The 15,735-nt window shown below is 41.2% G+C and overlaps 2 protein-coding genes across 23 annotated transcripts in view; one reads left to right on the top strand and one right to left on the bottom strand.

Annotated features, from left to right (window-relative positions):
• Window positions 1–13,460, bottom strand: part of GART (phosphoribosylglycinamide formyltransferase, phosphoribosylglycinamide synthetase, phosphoribosylaminoimidazole synthetase) — a 38,530-nt gene extending 25,070 nt beyond the window's left edge. Inside the window, exons 1-8 of one of the 15 annotated variants that reach the window (XM_077995794.1) lie at window positions 13,341–13,433; window positions 10,772–10,910; window positions 9,113–9,298; window positions 5,086–5,181; window positions 4,442–4,616; window positions 2,567–2,678; window positions 1,708–1,776; window positions 974–1,099 (exon numbers count right to left, since the gene is read on the bottom strand). In XM_077995794.1, the coding sequence (XP_077851920.1) occupies window positions 974–1,099; window positions 1,708–1,776; window positions 2,567–2,678; window positions 4,442–4,616; window positions 5,086–5,181; window positions 9,113–9,257 (723 nt within the window). In that variant the 5' untranslated portion in view covers window positions 9,258–9,298; window positions 10,772–10,910; window positions 13,341–13,433. Of the gene's footprint in view, window positions 1–973; window positions 1,100–1,707; window positions 1,777–2,566; window positions 2,679–4,441; window positions 4,617–5,085; window positions 5,182–9,112; window positions 9,299–10,771; window positions 10,911–11,906; window positions 12,761–13,340 lie in introns of those variants that run through there. The other 14 variants (XM_077995799.1, XM_077995793.1, XM_015132979.3 and 11 more) reach the window with 14 other exon arrangements.
• SON (SON DNA and RNA binding protein) overlaps window positions 12,967–15,735 on the top strand; it is a 33,672-nt gene continuing 30,903 nt past the window's right edge. For all 8 annotated transcript variants that reach the window (XR_001443401.3, XR_003727893.2, XR_013414932.1 and 5 more), the window contains exon 1: window positions 12,967–13,098. Coding sequence is in view for 4 of the 8 variants with exons in the window: in XM_015132962.3 (XP_014988448.3) it covers window positions 13,022–13,098 (77 nt within the window). In the remaining 4 variants the exon portion in view is untranslated. The remainder of the gene's footprint in view (window positions 13,099–15,735) is intronic.

Raw genomic sequence — 15,735 nt, 5'->3', positions numbered from 1 at the left:
TGACCTCAGGTGATCCACCCGCCTCGGCCTCCCAAAGTGCTGCAATTACAGGTGTGAGCCACCATGCCCAGCCTATTTTTAATCTTTTAAGCAAGAAAAATATGTAAAGGGGCACTATATTAGCACAAACAATTATGAGTATCATCAATGAAAAGAACAGATGAGTTTCTGGATTGCTAACCTACTGGTAATATATGCCAAGAACACAAATTCCTAATAAAAACTGTGTAGAAGGCCAGGCGTGGTGGCTCACACCTGTAATCCCAGCACTTTGGGAGGCCGAGGCAGGCAGATCACAAGGTCAAGAGATCGAGACCATACACTGGCCAACATGGTGAAACCCCACCTTTACTAAAAATACAAAAATTAGCCTGGCGTAGTGGTGTGCGCCTGTAGTCCCAGCTACTCGGGAGGCTGAGGCAGGAGAACTGCTTGAATCCGGGAGGTGGAGGGTGTAGTGAGCCAAGATCTCTCCATTGCACTCCAGCCTGGTGACAGAGCGAGACTCCGTCTCAAAAAACAATAACAAAAACTGTGCAGAAATTGTTTGGAAACGTGTTCTCTGTTATGAAGTAGAAAGATCAGAACAAATTCTGATCTGACTTGGTTCTCAATTCACATCACATACACACAGATACACACAGACAACACTTTTGTGCTGAACCACGGATATCCAAAGATGAATCCAAGACCACAACAGGCTCCCATGTGTTAAAAATTGGGTGTAGAGAGGAGGGAATAGGAGGATCTATTCAATCCACACTACAGATTGGTTTATTTTGGTTCTTCAAAAAAGGCTTTTAGGAAAAGTTATTTTTAGAGACCAGAAAAGATACTCTTCATTTAATTGCTGATTAGTAACAATTTATAGCAACAAACAAACAGAAAACAAAACAAAATATAAAGTATCATCTAAGAGTTCTCTGAGAAAATCAAACTACTACAAGACTTCAGCAGAGTCTTCAGGAAGTACCTGAGGGGCCGGACAATAGGCTCCCATTCCCCCTGTGTTAGGGCCGCCATCTCCCTCCAGTAATCGCTTATGGTCCTGCGCCGGTGGCATGGGGGCCACAGTCTTGCCATCAGTGAAGCACAGACACTATAAAGAAAACAAAATAGTCCATTTATGTTAACTGTGAAAAAGTAAAAAAAGAAATTTAGTAACGCAAACTATATGTCCCTTAGTTCTTTGAGGAAAAGTTTTTTTTTTTTTTTAAACAGAAAAATGAACTAAAACATCAATAACATTAAGCTACATACATCAAGAATCACAATGTACTCAACTTCTGAAGGATTTGTAATTTTTGGGTAAGTTAGAAAAAAACCAAGCTACTCTCAAAGTAAAAGATTTCAACCTTTTCGCCACTTTAAGTTTCCAGGCATTAAAACTTGGTTTAAGGTGACTTTATTTATTTTGCAATAAACTGTATGTGAAAGAAAAAGCATGAATGTTTGAATTAATTCAGAACCTCAATAATGTGTGATATAAGTCCAAGTGCCCCACTAACACACTAGGGATGACTAACAGAGGATCAATTCTTTTTTCATTTGCACCCCCCAACAATAAAAGTATACAAATTCCTTTGTAACTGCTGGGTTTACGTTTCTAGATGAAGCAACCAGAGTATATCAAGTCTTTTCTGGGGTACATAGGTCAGATGACAGCTTCTTACACACTATAAAAGCCAAAAAGATGGATATACATACAGACACCTCTTCTCCGTCAAGAAGTTCTTCAATGACAATTGTTTCTCCGGCTGCCCCAAAGGCTTTCTCCTGATTGTAAGTTTTTTTTTTTTTTTTTAAAAAAAAAGAGGTTTGGTAAGTTTTCAATATTTACTTAGTTGACTTTTAGCATTATCTAGCATTTGTATTATGAACCAGTGAGTACTGCAATTTTTCTTTCCCTTTCAGAAAGACTCAAAGGGAACATATAAATGTTTCCTATTTTTAATGTGGCAATAGTGTAGCAAACACTGGTATAGATGGAATAAACATATCTCTAATATTCTCCTGAAGATTTGGTGATCCAGTTTCAAATAACGTATGGGAAAAACAGATGTTTTCATTATCACCACTTAATCCTCACTTCTGATTATAATTATACATGTTTGGCTGTAATAACTATACTAAAGAATGCCTGTGAAAGTAGATTTCTACAAGGACAGAAAACCCACAACAACAAAGATCGATCACGAAAGACAAAGCATATTCATTCATTAAGTTACTTCTCTTAGACCCGGGACACATGGGACAAATACTTTTGTCCTCACGGATGGACATAATTTATTTATATGTTTTAGAGTCTGAGGATTTTCTTTCAGTGGCAGACAACAAAGGATGTTACAATTTACTTCAAAATAATACAATCATGGTTTAGTTTACCATGTAAATCTGTAATAACTATTTTGTAGAGATGGATTATAACATATGGAATTATAAAAAATAACTTACCCATGTGTTTGCAAAATAGATTTTCCTTATTGTGAGGAACATTTTTTAAACTTAAAAGGGTATTTATTCAGTATGAATAGAAAGGTAAATTTTTTCAAAAGACTCAGCCTACCTGCATGATCTCTTGTACAGCTTTGCAGGCCTCTTCTTTGCTCTTTGCAACAATCACCCCTTTTCCAGCCGCAAGACCACTGGCCTTCACAACCAAAGCAGGGAAGTCTGCACTGTAAAGACAGAGTAATCTTCAACATCCAACAAAATGCTACAACTCAAGATTTTAAAATGCTGTGGGATTTTGTAACGATACGCTATAGCAATGACTGAAAAGCAGAATGAAAAAAATTACTTATCATTTCAACACATTTTGATGTACTTCCCACCAGGATGTTTTCCCCTACATATTTCTTTATAGTTGTAATCATACAGTACCTATAACTTTGCTTTTTTCATTTATCATGAGATTATATAGGCAATATCTTTGAAGAATAGGTGTATAGAGTACATATGGTATAATCTCTAAGATACAAAGTAGCAAACAGTACTCTCATTCAAGTAGAAAATGCAGCTATATAACAACAAGCATACACAGACCATTTCTGGGAGTACACATACTAAATTATCAAGTGGGCCTGGGGGTCTGGAAGGAGACTTACCCAAAGTAAGTAACAAAACTGTTACTTGCTCAAGGCATCTGGCTACTAGGAAATGATAATATTCAGTGTTTAAGAAACTCTGTAGGATATGAATGGAAAAAAATGAAACTGATACAACTGAAAGGAAAACATACCAGGTAGCAGAAATGTCAACAAAAAAAGGGCAAAGGCATGTGTCTACTAACACTCATTAATTGCTCAATGCTTTCCACGTAGTAGAGAACAAAGGATGCTTAATTTTGAAATCTAAAATTGCAATAGTGGTGGCAGATGACCAAGTGATGATTACTCACTCTGGTTAATTATTTATGATAAAAAAAAAAATCAATGTTCTTTATGTTGTAAGATGCCACCGTGTTTGTCAATCTGGCTGTGAGGCCTAGTGTGATGGCTCACGCCTGTAATCCCAGCACTTTGGGAGTCAGAGGGACGTGGATCTCTTGAGCTCTAGAGTTTGAGACCAGCCTGGGCAACATGGTAAAACTCAGCCTTCTATAAAAAATACAAAAACTAGCTGGGAGTGGTGGTGTGTGCCCATTGTCCCAGCTACTTGTGAGACAGAGGTGGGAGGATTGCTTGAGTCCAGGAGGCAGAGGTCGCAGTGAGCCAAGATCACACCACTGCACTCCAGCCTGGGTGACAGAAAGAGACCCCGTCTCAGACTGGGGGGATGGTGGGGGCGGGGACCCAAAAACCAAAAACATGGCTGTGAAAAGAGAGCAAAACTGCAGAACCAAGTGTATTTTACCCCCGAGGAGCTACTCAGATTTTATTAAACATGTCACCTTCCTGCAAGGCCACAAGATCGTATAAACTCTATATGCATAGAATCCCATTTTATTTTGGTTCTGGAAAAAGACAACCCACATAATATTTATTGAGAAAGCTTTTTCCATAATTATTTTACCATAATCTTGTGACAGCCTAAGGACCTAGCATTACATTTTCAACACAGAAGTAACCTGTATATTTATTTAATTTTTTTGAGACAGGCTCTCACTCTGTCACCCAGGCTGCAGTGGAGTGGCGCAATCCTGGCTCAGTGCAGCCTCCGCCTCCTGGGTTGAAGTGATCCTCCCACTTTGGCCTTTAGAGTAGCTGGGACTACAGGTGCACACCACCATGCCTGGCTATTTTTTTTTCTGTATTTTTTGTAGAGACAGGGTTTTACCATGTTACCCAGGTTGGTCTCTAACTCCTGAGCTCAAGTGATTCACCTGCCTCGGCCTCCCAAAGTGCTAGGATTACAGGTGAGCCACCGCACCTGGCCATTGACCTGTGTATTTAAATATCACAACTAAACAACTGTCCTTCACAGGCAACCATTTACCTACCTCAAAATGAAGCTGCAGGCCTCTTCAGGTTTGGTGAAAGCCTTCCATTGCGCAGTTGGGATTCCATGTCTGTCCATAAACTCTTTGGCAAACCTTTTGCTGGACTCTAACTGAGCCGCTTCTGCTGTTGGGCCAAAGCATCGCACTCCTGCAGACGTCAGGTTCCCAACAATCCCTGTGGATGAAAACAGTAGCCTTAGGTGAACCAAGGTCTCCCCAGGAACTTTTCAGCCTGAAGATGAATTAGTATCAGACTATATCTACATCTAGACAAGGCAGATGACTGGTGGCAGAGGATAACTAACTTTTTCATGTTGTCTACTGGATAGACATAAAATGCTACTAACGTTATTCAAATCTATCAAAAGTTGTTATATTTGCATATATGGATTATTAAACACACACCAGAATACAGCAGAATAAAGACATATAAAATGTTTTCCATGGCTGCAAATTTGATCTCTAACTCATCATATAATTGATGCTTGGGAAAAAAAATCTAGACTCCATAAATTTCGAGAGTGAAAGTTCTTTTTCCAATATAATATTACAAATTCTCATCTGTAAACTAAATTGGATTAGATGATCCCTAAGCTCCTGTTTGCACTGAATATACTGCAACAATAAACAGAAACAAACTTTACCAGCAGCCAGAGGTGCTTCTGGTCCAACAACTACGAATTCAATTTTCTCCTCTTTGCAGAATTGAGCAAGGGCAGTGTGGTCACTGGTTGAGATGGCTGTAAACAGAAAAAACACTGCATTTACAAAAACATTCCTCTTAAGTAAACTAAGAGTCTCACTAAAAACAAAGTTCTGTAATTTTGTATGCTTGTTATCTGTTGGTTTTCTTATAATGGCAGAGATGACAGTTTCAACATTTGAAATTCAGACGAGGGTGCATTAGGCTAACCAACAAAGCTCAGTTCTCATTGTAGACAGATGAAAACACCAATAAACTTCCCAAAAGAGCCACAAAGTACCATCTCCATGATATTGTTCATGTCACTAATATTGATCACGTATTAAACAAAAAACATACCATAAGATATATTCAGAAATTGGTCTTTTAATGTCAATCATTCAATTATACTAAAAATCCACTATGTGCTAGGTACTATCTTCAGCACTGGTATTAAGATGTCAACACGGCTGGGTACAGTGGCTCACGCCTATAATCCCAGCACTTTGGGAGGCCGAGGTGGGTGGATCACCTGAGGTCAGGAGTTTGAGACCAGCCTGAACAACATAATGAAACCCCGTCTCTACTGAAAACACAAAAAGTAGCTGGGAGTGGTGGCAAGTGCCTGTAGTCCCAACTACTCGGGAGGCTGAGACAGGAGAATCGCTTGAACCAGGGAGGCGGAGGTTGCAGTGAGCCGAGATCACGCCATTGCACTCCAGCCTGGGTAACAAGAGTGAAACTCCGTCTCAAAAAAAAAAAAAAAAAAAAAAAAAAAGATGTCAACACAAGCAAGTTCCCTATACTTAACATGTTTACAATCCGCTGTAGGAATGCTGGGTAATAAATATACAAACAAAAGAATAGCAAATATGAACAAATTAAGCAAATTTGATATGGAGAGAATTCGAGAAGCTATTTCAGGTTGAGACAGGAGGGATCTCTTTGGGGCAGAGCTGTTTAAGCTAAGAACTCAATGACACTTTTAAGAGGAACCTCTCTTTTCCAACCTACAAGTCAGGTAAATTTTCCTCTGTGGACTTCTAAGTAACTAGTGGTAGAATCAACCACAACTGAACATCGTTTGGCTCCATAGGTGCTCTCCTGCTTCACTGTGTCTGGACCACTATTTGTTAAGTCAGCTGAAGTCTACAAACACTCTGCCATTGGTAGAGTGCAAGAAGTGGTATTTGTGAGGTACAGTTGTCCCTCCTTATCCTTGGAAGACACATTCTAAGACCCCAGTGGATGCCTGAAACCACAGTGCTGAACCCTATATATAGTATGTTTCTTCCTATATGTAAATACCTATGATAAAGTTTAATTTACAAATTATGCACAGTAAAAGATTAACTATCACTAATACTAAAATAGAACAATTATAACTATATGCCAGCATCAGCTTTGGAGCCACTATTAAGTAAAACAGGGTTACCTGAGCACGTGCACTGAGATAACATGATAGTCAATCTGATAACCGACAGGGTGACTAAGTAACAACATGGATATGCTGGACAAGATTCACCTATCAGGTTGGACGGCACAAAATTTCATCATGCTATGCTAGACTGGTGTGCAATGTAAAATTTATGAATTATTTCTGAAATTTTCCATTGAATATTTTTGGACTACAGCTGACTGTGGGTAACTGAAACTGTGGAAAGTGAAATTGTGGATAGGCTGGTGACTACTGTATAGGGTCCAAGTCCAGAAAAGGTAGGGTCCTCAATCTGTAGCAACTACCTGACTGTGATTAGGATGGAGTACCATGCACTTTGGATTAGTGGTCCTGAACACAACTAGGCTGAGCAGGGTCAACTATTATCAGTATAGAAGAGGGCAACAAGAGGAAGAGGTCTCTTAGTAGTCTTACAAGACTACTTGTAGCAGTCTCATGACAATCTTAAGAGATTTTGATGGGCGGGCCTGTATGACCTCAATTGCACATAAACTGTCCCAATTCTCTAATAAACAGATATAATACCTCACCCCTAGAACTAAGATCCCAGAAAAGGAGGTATTTTCTAATTTGTCTTTTTCTTATTCTTTTTGGTCTTATATACATGCCACTATCCTCTCACAGTTTGTGGCTTGCTGGGTCCATGCTCTTTTTTCCATAAATACTACGTGCGACATAGGGAACTAAGCACTGTGTACACCATGCGAAACAAGACAGACAAGTTCCTTGCCCTCATGGAGCTTACATTCTAGAGATTATATTCTAGTGGGGGAAAAGAACATAGGAGACAGACAATAGTGAGGTAAAAACAAACACAGACATTCATGATCATAAACAAATGAAATGGGGATGGACATTTGCTTTTAGTAAGAAACTGTAGGAGAGATATAATTAAGGAGGCTAACATTTTAGTGGAACTCTGAATAATGAGACAGTCATGGTAAAGGGTGGGAACAAATATAAAGTCCAAGGCAGCAAGCTTCTGCTTGGGAAACTGGTAGGACAGCATTGATAGGGTACACTGAAAAGAGAAAAAGGGATATAAAAGATCAGGATGGAAGAGCAGGCAGAACACAGACTGCACGAAGGGCTTTGTAAGGCATGGAAAGGAGTTTGAGTTTTATTCTAAGTATTATTAGAGTACTGAGGAGTTTCTGAAGCCACTGACAAGCTTAATGTAGGATATGAACTGACCATTTTTTCATTTTTGTCAATTAAGAGATAAGGGTGGAGGCCGGGCACGGTGGCTCATGCCTGTAATCCCAGCACTTTGGGAGGCCGAGGCGGGCAGATCACCTGAGGTCAGGAGTTGGAGACCAGCCTGACGAACATAGTGAAACCCGGTCTCTACCAAAAATACAAAAAATTAGCCAGGTGTGGCAGCATGTGCCAGCTACTCGGGAGACTGAGGCAGAAGAATCGCTTGAACGCAGGAGCCAGAGGTTGCAGTGAGCTGAGATCATGCTGTACTACACGCCAGTATGGGTGACAGAGTGAGACTCTGTCTCAAAAAAAAAAAAAAAAAAAAAAAGAGAGAGAGAGAGAGAAGGGTTGAGATCTATCTATTAGAGTTACAACTGTTAAAAACTTTGTTTTTTGAGACACGGTCTCTCTTACTCTGTTGCCCTGGCTGTAGTGTAGTGGCAAGATCACAGCTCACTACAGTCTTGACCTCCTGGATGCAAGCAATCCTCCCACCTCAGCCTCCGAAGTAGCTGGCACTATAGATGGGCACCACCATGCCTGGCTAATTTTTGTATTTTTTTTGTAGAGATCGGGTCTCACTACATTGCCCAGGCTGGTCTCAAACTCCTGGGCTCAAGAAATCCTTCTACCTTGGCTTCCCAAAGCGCTGGGATTATAGGTGTGAGCCACTGCACGTGGCCAGAAAGTTGTATTTACTAGCAATACTAAACTTTTCATTTACAAAAATACACATCAAAAATGCCTTTAATCTGTATTAGGCACTTATTACTTTTCCAATGGATGTGTTTTATCAGGTTTACAACAGTTTAAGATAAGGAAATGCCATATTCTGAACAATAGGTTACCTTAAGTTTATAACATAGGACAAGCATTCAAATTACCAAATAAATTTTAAGGTCAAGGAAAGCACTCAACCCTGAAGAGCAATCTATATTTTATTTTATTTTATTTTTTGAGACAGAGTCTTGCTCTGTCGCCCAGGCTGGAGTGCAGTGGCGTGATCTCGGCTTACTGCAAGCTCCGCCCCATGGGTTCACACCATTCTCCTGCCTCAGCCTCCCGAGTAGCTGGGACTACAGGTGCCGCCACCATGCCCAGCTAATTTTTTGTACTTTTAGTAAAGACGGGGTTTCACCGTATTAGCCAGGATGGTCTGGATCTCCTGACCTCATGATCCACCAGTCTTGGCCTCCCAAAGTGCTGGGATTACAGGCATGGCCACTGTGCCTGGCCTATCTTTATTATCATAAAGCACAGATACGGTTGACAGCATACCATTAATAACAAATCATAACAATTACTCCCCACTTTAAAACATGATTACCGTTATTTGAAATCTTTTCAGAGCAGGCAGTGCCTGCGTTTCCTGGGGCAACCAACACTTGTTTGACATGATGAGACTGTGCAAGTTTCCAGGCCAGCGTATGTTCCCTTCCTCCACTGCCAATTATAAGTACTCGGGCTGCCATTGCTCTGTCTGTAAAGCAGAAATTCCAAAGGAAAATGAAACCTGCAGAAAGAAAACCACAATTGGTATCTTAGGATGCACATTTTAGAAACCCAGGGATGGGCATGGGGGCTCATGCCTGTAACCCCAGCACTTTGGGAGGCCGAGGCGGGTGGATCATTGAGGTCAGGAGTTTGAGACCAGCCTTGGCCAACATGGCAGAGCCTCATCTCTACTAAAATATAAAAATTAGCCAGGCATGGTGGCGGGTGCCTGTAAATCCCAGCTACTCAGGAGGCCAAGGCAGGAGAATTGCTTGAACCTAGGAGGCAGAAATCGCAGTGAACCAGGATCACGCCACTACACTCCAGCCTGGGCAACGTAGCAAGACTCCATCTCAACAAAAAAAAAAAAAAAAAAAAAAAAAAAGAAATCCAGATTTGTAAATATAATTTAAGTAATCATTTGTACTCATACAAATTACATTTTCATCCAATGATTCATTTTTGAAAAACTGGGATTGATAATTTGAGAAATATGACTGTGGTCACAAGGGTAAGGGAGGTATTTCAAAAAGAAGGCAGGCTGGCCTAGAGAGCTAGGTTAAGGAGTCAAATGATGACTCTCAGCTCCTTATGTGATAATCTCCCTTCTCTGGGCTTCACTTCAAAAAGATTTAATAATCATCATGCCTTACTTATGAAATGAATCTTCATGTTTTAGACTCAAAATGTATTACAAAATATCAATTTTTAAACCTTGAAATCTTAACGATAATCAGATTATCATAAATTGAAGGATATACTGAAAACGGGTAAGCAACTTTACACAAAAAGGGCCACATGGTTCTGTCAAACTACCCGACTCAGCCACCTTAGCAGGAAAGCAACCAAATATAATACATAAATGAATCAATGTACCAATGTCCAGGAAAACTTAATTGACCCATAAACAGGCAGTGGGTCAGAGGTCACTGTTGCCTATCAGTACTTTAAGTAGTAGGAAACCATCAAAGGTTTGTAACAAATAAGCATGACTCGCTTTCAATACAACTTTATGTACGGATACTATAATTTGAATTTCATAAAATTTTCACATGTCACAAAAACCTCATTTCCTGTTCTTTTTCTCAATCATTCATATCTGGTGAGCTGTACAAAAGCAGGCAGCAGCAGGATTTGGTATGTGGGCCATAGTTTGCTGATTCCTAATTCAAATAGTGCAATATGCTAGAAAATTGAGAGAGAAGGCAAAAATCAAATTACAACTCATTTCGCTTTAGTTCTGGCACCTGAGACTTAGAAGGATGGATACAACAGCAGTGTAACCTAGGAGATTAACTGAAATGGTATTTATAAATAAGCACAATCTAGCACTCAGCAGTAGTAAATGTTAACTTGTTACATTTACTTACCACAAGGCAAACTGGTAACAGAAAAAGAAAATTGAAAACTTCTTTTGATGATGTTGGGATTACATATATTAAGAAAAATGTAAGCTGACAATATATACAACTAACATTTTTTGAGCACTTACCTTGGGCAGGGTAAAATGCTTGTCATGAAAGAATCCTATGAAGGATATACTATGACTATCACCAATTTGCAGGTAAGACAAGGAGGCCCAGATAGGTAAATAACTTGCTGGAGGTCACACAGGTAAGAGGGGGTAGAGCCTAACAGAAACAATTTTGCTTTAGATTCTCTCAAGTGAAACGATGATCATTAAAAATTTGAGAAAGGAAAAAAAACCCTGTTAAATTACAGTCTCGGAAGGAAAAGCTATTTTAGTGTAATGGGAAAACACATTTTACTTGCCATGCGTATCTGAAATAAACAGTTTTTTGGTTTTTTTTTTTAGACAGAGTCTCGCTCTGTCGACCAGGCTGCCGGGCAGTGGCGTGATCTCGGCTCACTGCAACCTCAGCCTCCCGAGTTCAAGCGATTCTCCTGCCTCATAGCCTCCCAAGTAGCTGAGATTACAGGAGTGCGCCGCCACGCCTGGCCAATTTTTGTATTTTTAGTAGCGACGGGGTTTCACTATGTTGGCCAGGCTGGTCTCAAACTCCTAACCTCCAGTGGTCAATCCATCTTGGCCTCTCAAAGTGCTGGGATTATATCACGTATGGCCAGAAACAAACAGATGTTTAAATCTAGAGCAAATGTTACATCTTTAGTTTGAATATACTAGTAGAGTGGGAAAATTCTCCTGTTTAGTGAAAACAGCGTTACGACCCAGTAGTGAGGACGCCTGGGCTCCAGAGTCACACACAGCGCCTTGGCCTGGGTAGAGACCCTGCCCCACACTAGCAGGGAGACTCTGGGGGACTTCACTAACCTTGGGCCTCATTCATCAGAATGGGTAACATAAGGAGAATAAGACAGGCAAATAAAGCCACATCGGAGGATACGGAGAATAAAGCAGAAACCAATTACAAAATTAACCAAGTAATCTGTTAGAGACAACGGGTGCATAAAGAGAAAATCTGACAAAGTACACCAATTTAGGGTTATGTTCTAAAAACGCATAAAGACACAAAAAGGCCTTGACATCTTAGAAAACAGGAAGAGTAAAAGAGCAAACAGAAACTTCGCCTAACAGTAACAAGTGAAAAGCACATGGTCAACCCCCACCCACCGCATTTACAAACACCACGAAAATTTCTACAAACCAGTTTCTACGGTTTCACTCAGTTCCCGATCTTAAATCCCCAAACCAAAGCCTAAGCGCGCTCTGTGTAAAAGCTGAGGGGGCTTTACGCACCAACACCAGGCTGCCACCTGGCTCCCGCGCACCCGCTCGCCGGAAGTGGGCCCACTGGGACCGGCGCGGGACCAGCGCGGGACCAGCTCGGCACCGCCCCTCACCGCCCCGCCCCGCGGCGGCTTCCCTGCCCCATTGGTCCGCGCGGCCCTAGGTCTCCGCGGCGAGAATCTAGTGATTCCCTCCCGCCCTGGGCGCGGCCTGACTGCTCCCCAGCCAAGACACCCAAGCTCTAGCACGTTCATAATGTGACAGTGGTATGGGGTGCCACGCAGTGTTTCCAGGAGCTCCGAGGGGGAGCGCCAAAATGCTAAACCCATTCTTAGCCAATTGTGCACCGCTCACGAGTCAGAGCTGACCAGCTACCGCGGAAAAATCTCGTGACACGCCTGACTCCTGATGAGAGTAAAATAAACCAGGCTTTGAATGCCGGTCACTTAGGACATCCGGCCTAAAATAAGGCTGGTTATACGACGCACTGGGGGAGACACAGGGCTACAGCGAGTTCTTCCTTCGCATCCCAGCGGGGGCGGGGGCTGAAAGATTTTCTCCCGGATGCATATCCCTGTCGAAACTGAACTTGGCGCCACCTGCGAGCGCCTGGAAGCCCTATGTTAAACACTGGGTTGCCCTTCTTGCTCCTCTTCCTCCTGGCCTTTAATCTCAGGCGCTTAGCAAGCCTCCTAAGGCTTCCAAACACTGCTGGGTACTGACAACTTAGGCGGACACAGTCGCCTCAAGAGAGACGACTCCTGTAATGGCGCCTGCGTCAGACACTAACATGGCGGACATAGTCGTGCGCGGCGCAAACGTCAGCACCTCTACCCCAGCCGCTCAGAAACAGCGGAGGAGAGCAGGGCCGTGCTCACTGATTGGTCCCTCGGTGGAGCGGGCCGGACCGGGCGTTCCCTTTGGAGCCAATCAGAAAGGCGAGAGACCGAATTGGCCGCTGCGCCTCCTCCCGAGGCATGCTGGGAGCCTGGAGGACTAGCGAGGAGGAGTTGAGAGAACGGAGCGGACGCCATGGCGACCAACATCGAGCAGATTTTTAGGTCTTTCGTGGTCAGCAAATTCCGGGAAATTCAACAGGAGCTTTCCAGGTAAACGCCTCCCAGATTCTTCTGCTCCCAGCGGACCGTTAGGGCCTCACCAAGCCTTCTTTGGCATCTTTCTTCGGAGACGCCGTCGTTCCTCGGCTCAGGCCCCGCCTGGGCCTGGGATCCATTTTCCGGGCCCCCCCCAACCGCCCCCCCAGCCGCTCCCTTCCTTTCCCCTCGAGGAACTTCGCCTTTTCCGAGGTAACCCCAGACTCCCTGTTTTAGAACCGAGTTAAGATGCTCACCCTTCTCCCCTGTTTGGTTCCCCCCTGCCGTTTAGCTACTCGTAGGCCCGGTTGTCCGCCAGGGACAGGCCTAGTTCCTTCCTCAGCTCCTCCTCCGCCGCCGCGTGTCCCCTCCCCCTCTCCGCCTCCGCGGATTTTGCCGGCCGGTGCCTATGACCGGAAAGGGTCTCTAACGGCCGTTTCTTGAGTAATCTTAAATCCTCTTTATTATTGCGAGCTTCAGAGCGCTTGGGGGTCTGGATCTATTAATAAGATTATTCGGAGCCTAGTGTCCTGTAGTGTCTCTCAGCCGTTCTAATAGTTAAATGTTTCAATTAAAACTAACTCAAACTAATATTTGCTACTTTGTTAAAATACTCGAGATGACGTTGGAAGGGGACTTTGAAATGGTAGTGATTAATTACAGCAAGTGAAAGTGGACTTTGTGTGTAGGTCTGTTATTTTCTTGCTACCCCTGCCCCAGTTGACACGCTATTTTTGTCGTTGCTGGTAGACTTTACATAATTTGCGCTTGGCTTCACAAAATTTGAAGGCGAAGAGGTTGTTAAAGAAATGGTTGTTTAGTCAGGAAAATAGTGTATCATGTTCAGCGGTTGTCTTTCGGTATTAGCTTTGTGTAAGATACTCAGTTCTTTAAAGTACAGAGGTAGGAAAGAGATCTTGAAACGTAAATGTTCCGAGTTCGAATGTTTTTAATTGTATTTTAAAAGTTGAGTGCAAGAGCAGTACGTGAATTTGAAAATGGGCCGAAAACCAGTTGTAAGTGCCCAAAGTAATACAGGATTATTAGGGCAATGATGTATTATTGCTAGAATCATCACTTTTGCAGAATGTTTTGCTTTTTAAGTGGAAATAGATCCACTCACATTGCTTTTTAAATATCTGTGATATTGCTAGTAGTGTTTTAGGATGAGAAGAGACCCGAGCTTAGAGAATATAATTTTCCTGACAAATCTTGCTGGATGCTTTAAGTAGTTGTTTGCTTAGTTTAACAAGCTGTGTTTTTGTAGCTTTTAAAAGCTAGTCTTTCCTTTAGAAAATGAGTGTTTTATTATAGAGAATTTAGAAGAAATGAAAAAGAAAAGAAAAAACTCACATTATTGATATTCTTATGTCATTTCCCCCCCCCATGTATTGTGTGATATGTGATCATCTTGTATTGATCATTTTTCCAGCTAATACGTTGTTAACAAGTTTGTCCCTCCCATTCTGTCTTTTGGACTTATTCATGGCTGCATAGAATCCTGTTGTAGGAATATATTGTTGCATATTTAGGTGGTTTGAAATTTTCATTGCTTTTCAGTAAATGCAGTTAACAGTTGGTAGCTTTAAGATGAAATCATTACTTCCTTGTAGATTAACTTTTAAAACCATAATTACTTTTCTGATTTTCAGATTTGTCATAATTATGTATAAGTGCTTAGGAAAATTGTAAAATAAAGTGCTACAGAAAAGAATATCTAAAAATAATAGTAGACGAAGCACTTTATTACTAGAGGAATATGCAGTTTCTCTTCAAGCAACACACAATGCATTATCAGTCTGCAAACAAGTTTTTGATTATTTGCCATTTCAGTGAGCTATTTTTTTTCTCATCTGCTTTTATGTAAATTAGAGTATTGAGGCTGACAGATAGTTAAAACATGTTATCGAACTTCTGTTATAGATGGTGTGTAAGAATATGGCCTCTGGTTTGAGTACCAGCTTCACCTCTTAGTAGCTGTGTGACCTTCAGCTAAGTTTCTTCATTTATAAAAGAATAATAGTGGTGATCTTAGAGTTGTGTTAGGATTAAATGAGTTAATGTAGAACAGTATGACACTAGCTAGTAGTCATTAAATGTTAATTAATATAATTATAATTATACAATTCATTGTATTAGAAAACCAGATGTTCCTTGATAACATTTAGGTAACTCCTGAATTTTTTTTGGTTTTTCATCATTCAGACTTTTATCAGGTAGTGGAGCATAATTGTTTTATGTGTTTTCATTTAGCTAAAATTGAAGTTAAAATCAAACTGTTGCTGAAATTATTTGATTTTTCAAAATTTTGCAAAGTCACACGAAAATAGTAGAAATTACTGGGCGAATGACATGTTCTTACCTATTTAAAGATTTCTTTGGCCCTGTGAATGGAAAATGTGTTAAGCCATCTATGCTTTTACTGTTGGTATAAATGCCACTTGTTTTATGTGAGTTTTTTAAACCACGGTTCTTGATAATTGTGTAAAAATTGCATAAATTATTTTCCTTTTTAAGTTTAGTGGCATTTCAATAACAATGTAAGCCTGGACAGAGGTTACAGGTTACCCTTTTTATTCAGTGTGCCTGTGGCTAGCTTTTGTGTTCCTTGATACTATTGATGGTGATTGTGATTTATGCACAGGTGTGGCT

This window comes from Macaca mulatta, chromosome 3 (genome assembly GCF_049350105.2).
Source record: "Macaca mulatta isolate MMU2019108-1 chromosome 3, T2T-MMU8v2.0, whole genome shotgun sequence".
Classification (NCBI taxonomy): domain Eukaryota; kingdom Metazoa; phylum Chordata; class Mammalia; order Primates; family Cercopithecidae; genus Macaca; species Macaca mulatta.
This window is presented reverse-complemented; position numbering and strand designations above follow the sequence as displayed.